Source organism: Euwallacea similis, unplaced genomic scaffold, assembly GCF_039881205.1.
Source record: "Euwallacea similis isolate ESF13 unplaced genomic scaffold, ESF131.1 scaffold_127, whole genome shotgun sequence".
NCBI classification, from domain to species: Eukaryota; Metazoa; Arthropoda; class Insecta; order Coleoptera; family Curculionidae; genus Euwallacea; species Euwallacea similis.
Genome location: NW_027098661.1, coordinates 2,106 through 15,253, shown reverse-complemented (window position 1 = coordinate 15,253; position 13,148 = coordinate 2,106). Strand labels below are relative to the sequence as shown.

The window sequence follows — 13,148 nt, the reverse complement described above, 5'->3', positions numbered from 1 at the left end:
TCTTATTTCGGCCAAATCTGTCTATTTTGGATGGAAACAGAACCAAATGGATGAAAACGTGCCAAAATGACTAAAACAGGCAGAAACGAGCGAAATCGGTCAGAAACGATCGTTTCATCAAGGAATTTGCTCAAATCGGCCGATTTGGCTTATTTCGGCCAAATCTGTCTATTTTGGATGGAAACAGAACCAAATGGATGAAAACGTGCCAAAATGACTAAAACAGGCAGAAACGAGCGAAATCGGTCAGAAACGATCGTTTCATCTCTGAATTTGCTCAAATCGACCGATTTGGCTTATTTCGGCCAAATCTGTCTATTTTGGATTCAAATTGCACCAAATTGATGAAAACGTGCCAAAATGACTAAAACAGGCAGAAACGAGCGAAATCGGTCAGAAACGATCGTTTCATCAAGGAATTTGCTCAAATCGGCCGATTTGGCTTATTTCGGCCAAATCTGTCTATTTTGGATGGAAACAGAACCAAATGGATGAAAACGTGCCAAAATGACTAAAACAGGCAGAAACGAGCGAAATCGGTCTGAAACGATCGTTTCATCCAGGAATTTCCTCAATTCGACCGATTTGGCTTATTTCGGCCAAATCTGTCTATTTTGGATGGAAACAGAACCAAATGGATGAAAACGTGCCAAAATGACTAAAACAGGCAGAAACGAGCGAAATCGATCAGAAACGATCGTTTCATCTCTGAATTTGTTCAAATCGACCGATTTGGCTTATTTCGGCCAAATCTGTCTATTTTGGATGGAAACAGAACCAAATGGATGAAAACGTGCCAAAATGACTAAAACAGGCAGAAACGAGCGAAATCGTTCAGAAACGATCGTTTCATCAAGGAATTTGCTCAAATCGGCCGATTTGGCTTATTTCGGCCAAATCTGTCTATTTTGGATTCAAATTGCAAGTTATGTTTTGATCCGTTTTAAGACTCAAAAAAAAACACTTTACTTTGAAATTAATTTATTTCAAACAGGACCGATAGTAAACACAACGTTCGCGATACAAGCAAAGACTCACTAAAAAGGCTACTGCGCTTAATGCTACTTCTTATTTATACTAATCGTACGGGTGACGTCATAACAGCGACGCTTGGTGTTACGGGGATGTAACTCCTCCACCCTTAGATGGGCATAAAACCCGAAGTTTCTATGACCTAAATTACTATGTCATTTTCTGGACTCTCGGTCTTTTTGTATTTTAAAACAATAGGCCATAGATACTTTGCTAATAAACCTAATAAGGACAATATTATGATACCATACAATAGGACAGTCCAAATACTGGTTCTGTCGTAGTGAAGGTTAGTATTTAGTAACATTGAATTTTCCTTCTTCTGCAAATCAACCTCATTCTGTAATTCGGCGATATTATTTAAATCTATTTTGCTTAAGTTAGGCAGTTCTATTTTTTGGTATGGCTTTTGATATGTATGATTAATATTTATGTCTAACAAAGGGAAAATTTGAAATTGCCGGTTGGTTTTCCTATTGCCTCTTAAAACTATGTTCCTTATTTTAAGATTACAACGATACTCTAAATCTATTGCGTAAGTTCCATCCAACAGAATGTTACTTTGTGAAGATTTACATGTTTCTAATCCGACAATACTTTTGGTGGTCACCAGGATCCACTTATTATCGTCTATGTTTTGTATTTGTGTTTCCCCCAGGGTAACAGTTATTGATTTACATCGTGTGGCGTTGTGTTCGTAACGCAGGAGTTGTACTTCGCATGGGGAAAAATCGTGGAAGTTATCTATATGTATTTGAGGGCATAGATATTCATTAGGGGATACGTACCGACAGGGTTCGTTCGCGTATCCGAATGTTTGGTCGTTTATCAGTAGATATTCGGATCGGGGTATTATGACTTTGTATACTTCGCCATGTCTTACGGGCAAGGGAAGTAATCGGAATAAATCATAACTAACTTTTTCTACTAATGGAATTTCGATGATGAACGTGATCGAGTTATCTTTGGCGAAACTTTTTATTTCCAAAGTGTTTTCGATAGTTAATAGATTTTCAATGTTGGGCTCGAATGGTAGTTTTCCTAGGGGAATTTGCTCTTTCATTGACTGTAGTTCTGTTAGGAATTCACTTGGGTCGATTATGGTGTTATGGAAGGTGTTTAATTTAGCAAAGGTAATTGCCTCTTCGATATTTGAAAGTATATCGTAAATATTCTGGTAAAAGACGGTAATTTGGGTGATAATCATTTGGATACGATAGAACTCAAAAAGGTTTGTTTCCTTGACCTCGATCTGATTGACGACATCTATTATTTGTCTAATACGTGACTCCAATATAATTTGGTTATGGGATACATTTCTTATTGTTTCTCTGAAATTGATTATTGATTTAGAAAAAAGAGTCATTTGCTTGTCAATGGCGGATTTTAAATCGTTTTGGTTTTGTTTAAGGATTTCCATGTTTTGGTCGATACGTTTTGCGTCATCTTGGTCTAGGTTCCCCGTTATTGTTTTTATGATTGATCCTAAGGCGTTTATAAGAGCTCGTTTCGTTCTTAATTTGTTCGGGAAGATTTGATTTATCTGACGGATGATTTTGTGTTTTAAGCTAGTAGTCACAACAAGGGAATTGTGGTATTCGAGTTTATAGTCAGTGAAGTTATTTAGGGTTTTGACGAGTAAGTCGAATTGGGTATTAATTTTTGCGAATTCTTGTAATAGTTCGGTCATGTCGTACGTTTGGATAAAGTGCCAGTGGTCAATAGTCTTCTGGGCCTTGCCTAACTTGTAGGGTAGTACACCGGGGTTGGATTTTAAGTTGATGTACTGGGATTTTCCATGCGCGAGGGGCCATCTGTAAAGAGGGGTTTCTTTAGTTCCTTGATATGTGCTATTTCAATTTTGTAGGGGCTTCGCGTGCTTTGGATTTTTACCTTATTATGTTCTAATTTTTCTATGATTATAAACGGTCCGCTGAATCTTGGGTTCTTTTTGTTTCGAGAGTTTAAATTTCGGTAGACCTTTTGGTTGACCTTAAAATCGGGGGATTCGTTTCCTTTGTGATTCCTTTTGGCAATAACTTTCTCCTTATTACTTTCCATTTTCTTCACGACATCTTCGCATAATGCATCGACTTTGGCTTTATGAGAGGAGACGTAGTCTGAGTAAAACGTTGTTGATATGAGGTCAAAAGGGTCTCTTGTATTTGTGTGTCCCAGGATGAGTTCGTGGGGTGTGAAATTTGTTACGCTACTTTTAGTGCTGTTGTATGCGATTATGGCATATGGAATTAGTTCAGTAATCGGTTTTGTGTCGTCCTTTTGTTTTAGGATTCTGAGGTGTTCAATCAATGTAGAGTGGAAGCGTTCCACTGGTGCGTTAGATTCGTGGTGTCTAGGGGTCGTGAAGTGAATGTTAATTTTTTGGGTTTTCAACAATTCCTTCAATAGTTCGTTGTTAAATTCTTTGCCATTATCACAAGTGACTGTCTCAGGGCATCCGAAGAATGAGAAGAAGTTGACGAGTTTATCGCACACCGATTTCGCGTTTTTGTCATACGGATATGCTTGTCCAAATTTGGAAAATTTATCGAAGATTGTTAGGAAATTTTGTGCTTCGAATGTAAAGGTGTCGATATGTATCATCTGAAAGGGTTTGCTAGGTGTTTCTGTTCTTGTAAGAGGAATGTAAGATTTGAAACGGCAGTATTTTGACGTTTGGCAAATGGTGCAATCATTGATATATTTTGTCACGTCTTCTTTTAGCTTGGGCCAGTAATAAAGGGCTTTAAGGCGTTGGTACGTTTCGTTGATGCCTCTGTGGTTCTGCTTGCCTTCGTGTTGGTGGGTGATGAGCATGATTTTTTCTTCCGGGTCTGCGATGTTGTGTAGCAGTTTGGTGCATATTCTTATTTGTAGATTTTGAAAATATTTTAGGCATACATCTATAAATGGGGACATTAAGTCTTTGTCGACGAAGTATACGTAACAGGGCTTTTTGCAAGTGAGATATTCTTGAATAAATTGTTTAATAGTGTCTGGGTTATTTGATACGTCTACGTGACTTATTACGTGATTCTCATAGCGTTCTTTGTTAAATTTTATCTGCACGTGTGGAGATTTCTTTATCAGGAATTGCAGGTGCTTGTTGTTTATAATTTCGTCTAGAATGCTGAGTCCTGGATTCTCACGGTCAGCGTCTTGGCTGTGTACTGTTTCATCGGCGGTTGCTGCGTCAGGCGGACGTAGTTGAATATCGGAGATGATATTTATTTTCTGCTGGCTAGTCCCGGGTCTGTTATCAAAGTTGGTTTCTTCGAAGTTGGTGTTTCCTGCGACTGTTTCTAAGTAGTCTTTGATGTCGTCGTCAGAGTTACCAGGGTTATTCAAAATTGACTCGTTCTCGTAAATATTCAGTTGTATCCTGGACAGGGCATCTGCGTTAGTGTTCTGGCGTCCCTTCTTGTATATTATCTGGTAATCGAACTCTTCTAGTCTCAATCGCCATCTCACCAATTTTGAGTTAGGTTCCTTCAGGTTAAAAAGCCATACTAGGGGCCTATGGTCTGTGTAAATGTAAAACTTGCGGCCAAATAAGTAGGGGCGGAAATATTTACATGCCCAAACTATTGCTAGTAATTCTTTCTCGATTGTCGAATATTTGGTTTCCGAATCATTTAGGGTCCTAGATGCATAGGCTATGGGTCGATCATTAGGTATTGGACCTTGCGATAAAACAGCTCCGATTGCATAGTTACTCGCATCCGTGGTCAATAGAAAGGGTTTCGAGAAGTCGGGATATTGTAAGACGGGGAAATTTATTAGAATTTGTTTGCAGTGGTTAAAAGAATTAACGAATTCAGGGTTATGTATTATCTTAACATTTTTCTTGAGGCAGTTGGTCAGTGGCTTTGTAATTTTAGCAAAATCTTTAATAAAGCGTCTATAGTATCCGACTAATCCTAGGAATGACTTTATCTCTCGGGTAGTTTTGGGAATAGGAAAGTTTTTCACTGCATTGATCTTGTCGGGATTCGGCTTTACTCCGTCTCGACTCACAACGTGTCCTAAGTACTGTACCTCTTTCCTTAGAAACTCGGACTTGTCAAGTTGGATTTTAAACTTTGAGTCTCTCAGTCGTTTAAAAACGTTTCTTAGATTTTCGATATGTTCTTGCAGGCTTGTACTAAAGATGATCACATCGTCTAAGTAGACTAGACATGTTTCATTTTGTAGTCCTCGTAGGATGTTGTTCATCACGCGTTGGAAGGTCGCCGGGGCGTTTTTGAGGCCGAAGGGCATTCGTAGAAATTCGTAATGCCCGGTGTCCGTAGTAAAAGCTGTTTTGCCAATGTCTTCATCATGCATTTGGATTTGGTGAAATCCATTTGCTAAGTCCAGTGTCGTGAAATAATGGGCTTTGCCTAGTTTGTCAAGTATTTCGTTGATATTAGGCAAAGGGAATTTATCATCTACTGTCTGTTCGTTCAGCTTTCGGTAGTCGATGACCATTCGCCACTTTTGTTTCTTAGATTGGTCTAGTTTTTTTGGCACGATCCAAATAGGCGATGACCATGGTGAATTTGAATCTCGGATGATATTTTGATGTAATAATTCGGAAACTTGCTTTTTTACCTCGGCACGATGTACTTCGGGGTACCTATACGTCTTAGTAAAAATGGGAGTTTCGTCTTTGACCTTTATCCTGTGTTTTATTGAATTAGTAAAAGTTAACGGGATGTTTTCGCAATGGAAAATATCACGGAATTCGTAGCATAGTTTGGAGATCTGTTCCCTTTCTTCGGAATTGCAGTGGTCAAGTCTAATTTTTCTTAGGTTATCCTTGAGCAATTGGTCAGTGGTTTGTCCGGCAGAATTTTGAGTTAAGGGGTGATCTATGAAGTTTAATTCGTTCGTGTTTATTGGTTCTATGTTGAACGTTTCGAGAAGTTGCAGGTTTATCGGATTTTCTCTAGGGTTTAAGGCGGTAGTCAGGGCTGTATTGTTTTGAACTCGTACTAGGCATTCTGGAATTTCGAGGTGTCCTAGTTTTTGATAAGGGATTATGCCGTATCCGTTGGACATTTTGACTGGAATTCTGATTTGCTGGATACTCCTAGGGCTTATTACGTAATTGAAATCGTGGTAATTAATATCTCGGGGTTGAGGGGTTTTCGCATCGTGGTAAACAGGTAGTGTTGTTCCGGGTAAGTTTAAAGTATTCGCTTTGAAATCGATTTTGGCGTCTAATTGTTTCATAAGATCAAGTCCTATGAGTCCTTCAAATTTTGGGGAGAAATCGAAAAGGAAAAATTTATGTGAACCTGGTGTTTGTAACGTGGGGAATATTGGTAGTGTGATAGTTTCGTTATGAAAAGAAGTTGCGTGGGCGGTCTGAACTTGAAAGAGTTCTTCCTGAATTAAATGGGGAAATTTCTGATAAGCAATTTGGGGTTTTAGGAAGCTTCTAGTGCTACCAGTGTCTAACAAGAATTTAGATTTGAGTTCGGGTATCAGGATGTATGGTAATTGGGTGTCATGGTTGTTTAAGAATATTACGTCGTGTTTGTGCTCTGACCGGTTAAAGGAAAATTTAGGTTTTCCTCTTGGGTATCTTTTTCAATATCGGGTTGCTGATAATCGATGTCATGATACAGATGATTCTGGTCAAATGGTGCATTAAAATGATCCTCAACGAGATTTAAGTCGTAGGGGTTCTCGGGAGGTTCCTCGATAGGTACGTCAATGTGATCGGGGTGTTCAGGTGTTTGAGGGAATACTTCCTGATTGTACAGTTCTTGGCTTATAAAATTCTTTTTGTTGCCGTTAATCAAGGTGTTACCAGAACTGGTGTCCATGGGTTCAAATTTACGACTGATGTTAGATCTTTGGGACGCTTGTCCAAAGGGTTTAGGGGCAAATCCATTAGGTCGAAAAGCATTGGACTGGTTACTGAAAGGGCCGTTTGCTTTTGGCAAATAGCTTGGGAAACTAGAATTTGAGAACTGTGGTTTTGGGAAGTTGTTTTGTTGTGGGAAGCTCGGGAATGTTCGAGATGAATTGAAGTTGTTTGCCCATTGCGTTGGGGGTGCATTTGAAGTTTGAGGGTTACGGCTGAAATGGCTTGGGAAACTGGGTCTATTCATGGGCGTGGAACTAGAATTGTGAAATCTATTGGGTGGTTTTTGACTTTGCCCGAAATTTTGTGTAGTTTTGAAGCGAATAAAATTTTCCTCTTCTTTCACAAATGACATGGCTTGTTCCAAACTCGATGGGGTTTTTAATCTTACTACAAGTTGGAGGTTATACGGTAATCCATTGATGAACGTTTTTAGTGCAAATTCGTCGTAGTGATTAATCTTAATTAATTTTGTTTCATTGGTATCTGGGCCAGCGTTAAGTTTAGCAAATAGTAAACTCCTTGAATCTTGAATTCTCATGCCAAATTGCAAGGGAGATTCGGTTTTAAAAGGTTTTAAATTAATTAAGTCTTGTATTAGACAGTCTATAGATCTTTGATCCGCGAAACTGAGGGTCAAAACATCCTTTATGAGTGCCCAAGAATTTAATTCGACACGTGAAGAAATTAATTCGGCTGCTCTACCAGTCAATTTACTAAGTATCGTATCGAACAGGCAAATATTTATGGGATCATTTGGTTCTGCACGGTTAAAAAAAGCTTTTAACAGATTTTCCACAGCGGTAATAAATCTATTTAGTAAGCGAGGGTTACCGTCAAAATGTGGGATGTTATCAGACTGATATTTCAACAATTGGTAATTTACTGGGGGCATGTTGCTATTAGAATGGAGCGATATGTTATTAAATAAATCACTAAGATCAATTTCGTTTATCGGCTCAATCGTGAAGGCTCGGCTTTAGCAAAGTTAATACAATCGCTTCCTATTACTATTCTACTTAAAGTCTAATGCTAACAAAATGACAATTGATTAAACTTACAGCAAAATGAAGATTATTAGCTTCATGAAGTCTCTCGATGAGGCGATGGTCTTCGTCTTTGGGCTTCTCAGGATTGGCGATTTTTGTCCACCTGCGAAGGGTCCTACGAAGTACTGGAACTGGTCGATATGCTCTCGAACAGTGTCCAGGGCCTGTGGAGCTTGCTGTCTCGTCGTTGATTTGATCGGTGGTCCTTCGGGTTTCCTTAAGTCCTTTTGGAGTTAGATTCTTCTTTGAGCAAATTCTTGAAAGAAACCGTTCAAAATATGCCCTTTTGAACGTCTCAAAAATCCGAACGACTGCGCCAGTTATGTTTTGATCCGTTTTAAGACTCAAAAAAAAACACTTTACTTTGAAATTAATTTATTTCAAACAGGACCGATAGTAAACACAACGTTCGCGATACAAGCAAAGACTCACTAAAAAGGCTACTGCGCTTAATGCTACTTCTTATTTATACTAATCGTACGGGTGACGTCATAACAGCGACGCTTGGTGTTACGGGGATGTAACTTGCACCAAATTGATGAAAACGTGCCAAAATGACTAAAACAGGCAGAAACGAGCAAAATCGGTCAGAAACGATCGTTTCATCAAGGAATTTGCTCAAATCGGCCGATTTGGCTTATTTCTGCCAAATCTGTCTATTTTGGATGGAAACAGAACCAAATGGATGAAAACGTGCCAAAATGACTAAAACAGGCAGAAACGAGCAAAATCGGTCAGAAACGATCGTTTCATCAAGGAATTTGCTCAAATCGGCCGATTTGGCTTATTTCTGCCAAATCTGTCTATTTTGGATGGAAACAGAACCAAATGGATGAAAACGTGCCAAAATGACTAAAACAGGCAGAAACGAGCAAAATCGGTCAGAAACGATCGTTTCATCCAGGAATTTGCTCAAATCGGCCGATTTGGCTTATTTCGGCCAAATCTGTCTATTTTGGATTCAAATTGCACCAAATTGATGAAAACGTCCAAAATGACTAAAACAGGCAGAAACGAGCGAAATCGATCAGAAACGATCGTTTCATCTCTGAATTTGTTCAAATCGACCGATTTGGCTTATTTCGGCCAAATCTGTCTATTTTGGATGGAAACAGAACCAAATGGATGAAAACGTGCCAAAATGACTAAAACAGGCAGAAACGAGCGAAATCGTTCAGAAACGATCGTTTCATCAAGGAATTTGCTCAAATCGGCCGATTTGGCTTATTTCGGCCAAATCTGTCTATTTTGGATTCAAATTGCACCAAATTGATGAAAACGTGCCAAAATGACTAAAACAGGCAGAAACGAGCGAAATCGGTCAGAAACGATCGTTTCATCAAGGAATTTGCTCAAATCGGCCGATTTGGCTTATTTCGGCCAAATCTGTCTATTTTGGATGGAAACAGAACCAAATGGATGAAAACGTGCCAAAATGACTAAAACAGGCAGAAACGAGCGAAATCGGTCAGAAACGATCGTTTCATCAAGGAATTTGCTCAAATCGGCCGATTTGGCTTATTTCTGCCAAATCTGTCTATTTTGGATGGAAACAGAACCAAATGGATGAAAACGTGCCAAAATGACTAAAACAGGCAGAAACGAGCAAAATCGGTCAGAAACGATCGTTTCATCCAGGAATTTGCTCAAATCGGCCGATTTGGCTTATTGCGGCCAAATCTGTCTATTTTGGATGGAAACAGAACCAAATGGATGAAAACGTGCCAAAATGACTAAAACAGGCAGAAACGAGCGAAATCGATCAGAAACGATCGTTTCATCTCTGAATTTGCTCAAATCGACCGATTTGGCTTATTTCGGCCAAATCTGTCTATTTTGGATGGAAACAGAACCAAATGGATGAAAACGTGCCAAAATGACTAAAACAGGCAGAAACGAGCGAAATCGGTCAGAAACGATCGTTTCATCAAGGAATTTGCTCAAATCGGCCGATTTGGCTTATTTCGGCCAAATCTGTCTATTTTGGATGGAAACAGAACCAAATGGATGAAAACGTGCCAAAATCACTAAAACAGGCAGAAACGAGCGAAATCCGTCAGAAACGATCGTTTCATCTCTGAATTTGCTCAATTCGACCGATTTGGCTTATTTCGGCCAAATCTGTCTATTTTGGATGGAAACAGAACCAAATGGATGAAAACGTGCCAAAATGACTAAAACAGGCAGAAACGAGCGAAATCGGTCAGAAACGATCGTATCATCTTTGAATTTGCTCAAATCGACCGATTTGGCTTATTTCGGCCAAATCTGTCTATTTTGGATTAAAATTGCACCAAATTGATGAAAACGTGCCAAAATGACTAAAACAGGCAGAAACGAGCGAAATCGGTCAGAAACGATCGTTTCATCTCTGAATTTGCTCAATTCGACCGATTTGGCTTATTTCGGCCAAATCTGTCTATTTTGGATGGAAACAGAACCAAATGGATGAAAACGTGCCAAAATGACTAAAACAGGCAGAAACGAGCGAAATCGGTCAGAAACGATCGTTTCATCTCTGAATTTGCTCAAATCGACCGATTTGGCTTATTTCGGCCAAATCTGTCTATTTTGGATTCAAATTGCACCAAATTGATGAAAACGTGCCAAAATGACTAAAACAGGCAGAAACGAGCGAAATCGGTCAGAAACGATCGTATCATCTTTGAATTTGCTCAAATCGACCGATTTGGCTTATTTCGGCCAAATCTGTCTATTTTGGATTAAAATTGCACCAAATTGATGAAAACGTGCCAAAATGACTAAAACAGGCAGAAACGAGCGAAATCGGTCAGAAACGATCGTTTCATCTCTGAATTTGCTCAATTCGACCGATTTGGTTTATTTCGGCCAAATCTGTCTATTTTGGATGGAAACAGAACCAAATGGATGAAAACGTGCCAAAATCACTAAAACAGGCAGAAACGAGCGAAATCGGTCAGAAACGATCGTTTCATCTCTGAATTTGCTCAAATCGACCGATTTGGCTTATTTCGGCCAAATCTGTCTATTTTGGATACAAATTGCACCAAATTGATGAAAACGTGCCAAAATGACTAAAACAGGCAGAAACGAGCGAAATCGGTCAGAAACGATCGTTTCATCTCTGAATTTGCTCAAATCGACCGATTTGGCTTATTTCGGCCAAATCTGTCTATTTTGGATTAAAATTGCACCAAATTGATGAAAACGTGCCAAAATGACTAAAACAGGCAGAAACGAGCGAAATCGGTCAGAAACGATCGTTTCATCAAGGAATTTGCTCAAAACGGCCGATTTGGCTTATTGCGGCCAAATCTGTCTATTTTGGATGGAAACAGAACCAAATGGATGAAAACGTGCCAAAATGACTAAAACAGGCAGAAACGAGCGAAATCGGTCAGAAACGATCGTTTCATCTCTGAATTTGCTCAATTCGACCGATTTGGCTTATTTCGGCCAAATCTGTCTATTTTGGATGGAAACAGAACCAAATGGATGAAAACGTGCCAAAATGACTAAAACAGGCAGAAACGAGCGAAATCGGTCAGAAACGATCGTTTCATCTCTGAATTTGCTCAAATCGACCGATTTGGCTTATTTCGGCCAAATCTGTCTATTTTGGATTCAAATTGCACCAAATTGATGAAAACGTGCCAAAATGACTAAAACAGGCAGAAACGAGCGAAATCGGTCAGAAACGATCGTTTCATCAAGGAATTTGCTCAAAACGGCCGATTTGGCTTATTGCGGCCAAATCTGTCTATTTTGGATGGAAACAGAACCAAATGGATGAAAACGTGCCAAAATGACTAAAACAGGCAGAAACGAGCGAAATCGTTCAGAAACGATCGTTTCATCAAGGAATTTGCTCAAATCGGCCGATTTGGCTTATTTCGGCCAAATCTGTCTATTTTGGATTCAAATTGCACCAAATTGATGAAAACGTGCCAAAATGACTAAAACAGGCAGAAACGAGCGAAATCGGTCAGAAACGATCGTTTCATCTCTGAATTTGCTCAAATCGACCGATTTGGCTTATTTCGGCCAAATCTGTCTATTTTGGATTCAAATTGCACCAAATTGATGAAAACGTGCCAAAATGACTAAAACAGGCAGAAACGAGCGAAATCGATCAGAAACGATCGTTTCATCTCTGAATTTGTTCAAATCGACCGATTTGGCTTATTTCGGCCAAATCTGTCTATTTTGGATGGAAACAGAACCAAATGGATGAAAACGTGCCAAAATGACTAAAACAGGCAGAAACGAGCGAAATCGTTCAGAAACGATCGTTTCATCAAGGAATTTGCTCAAATCGGCCGATTTGGCTTATTTCGGCCAAATCTGTCTATTTTGGATTCAAATTGCACCAAATTGATGAAAACGTGCCAAAATGACTAAAACAGGCAGAAACGAGCAAAATCGGTCAGAAACGATCGTTTCATCTCTGAATTTGTTCAAATCGACCGATTTGGCTTATTTCGGCCAAATCTGTCTATTTTGGATGGAAACAGAACCAAATGGATGAAAACGTGCCAAAATGACTAAAACAGGCAGAAACGAGCGAAATCGGTCAGAAACGATCGTATCATCTTTGAATTTGCTCAAATCGACCGATTTGGCTTATTTCGGCCAAATCTGTCTATTTTGGATTAAAATTGCACCAAATTGATGAAAACGTGCCAAAATGACTAAAACAGGCAGAAACGAGCGAAATCGGTCAGAAACGATCGTTTCATCTCTGAATTTGCTCAATTCGACCGATTTGGCTTATTTCGGCCAAATCTGTCTATTTTGGATGGAAACAGAACCAAATGGATGAAAACGTGCCAAAATGACTAAAACAGGCAGAAACGAGCGAAATCGGTCAGAAACGATCGTTTCATCTCTGAATTTGCTCAAATCGACCGATTTGGCTTATTTCGGCCAAATCTGTCTATTTTGGATTCAAATTGCACCAAATTGATGAAAACGTGCCAAAATGACTAAAACAGGCAGAAACGAGCGAAATCGGTCAGAAACGATCGTATCATCTTTGAATTTGCTCAAATCGACCGATTTGGCTTATTTCGGCCAAATCTGTCTATTTTGGATTAAAATTGCACCAAATTGATGAAAACGTGCCAAAATGACTAAAACAGGCAGAAACGAGCGAAATCGGTCAGAAACGATCGTTTCATCTCTGAATTTGCTCAATTCGACCGATTTGGTTTATTTCGGCCAAATCT

The 13,148-nt window shown here is 39.3% G+C and overlaps 1 protein-coding gene across 1 annotated transcript; it reads right to left on the bottom strand.

The window, feature by feature from the left end:
- Positions 1-1,174: 1,174 nt before the first annotated feature.
- Positions 1,175-2,239, bottom strand: LOC136418848 (uncharacterized). Its single transcript, XM_066405072.1, has 2 exons — positions 1,303-2,239; positions 1,175-1,254 (listed from the first exon to the last, which is right to left on the bottom strand). Exons 1-2 carry the CDS (start codon positions 2,237-2,239, stop codon positions 1,175-1,177), a joined length of 1,017 nt encoding a protein of 338 aa, XP_066261169.1.
- Between the last annotated feature and the right edge of the window lie 10,909 nt (positions 2,240-13,148).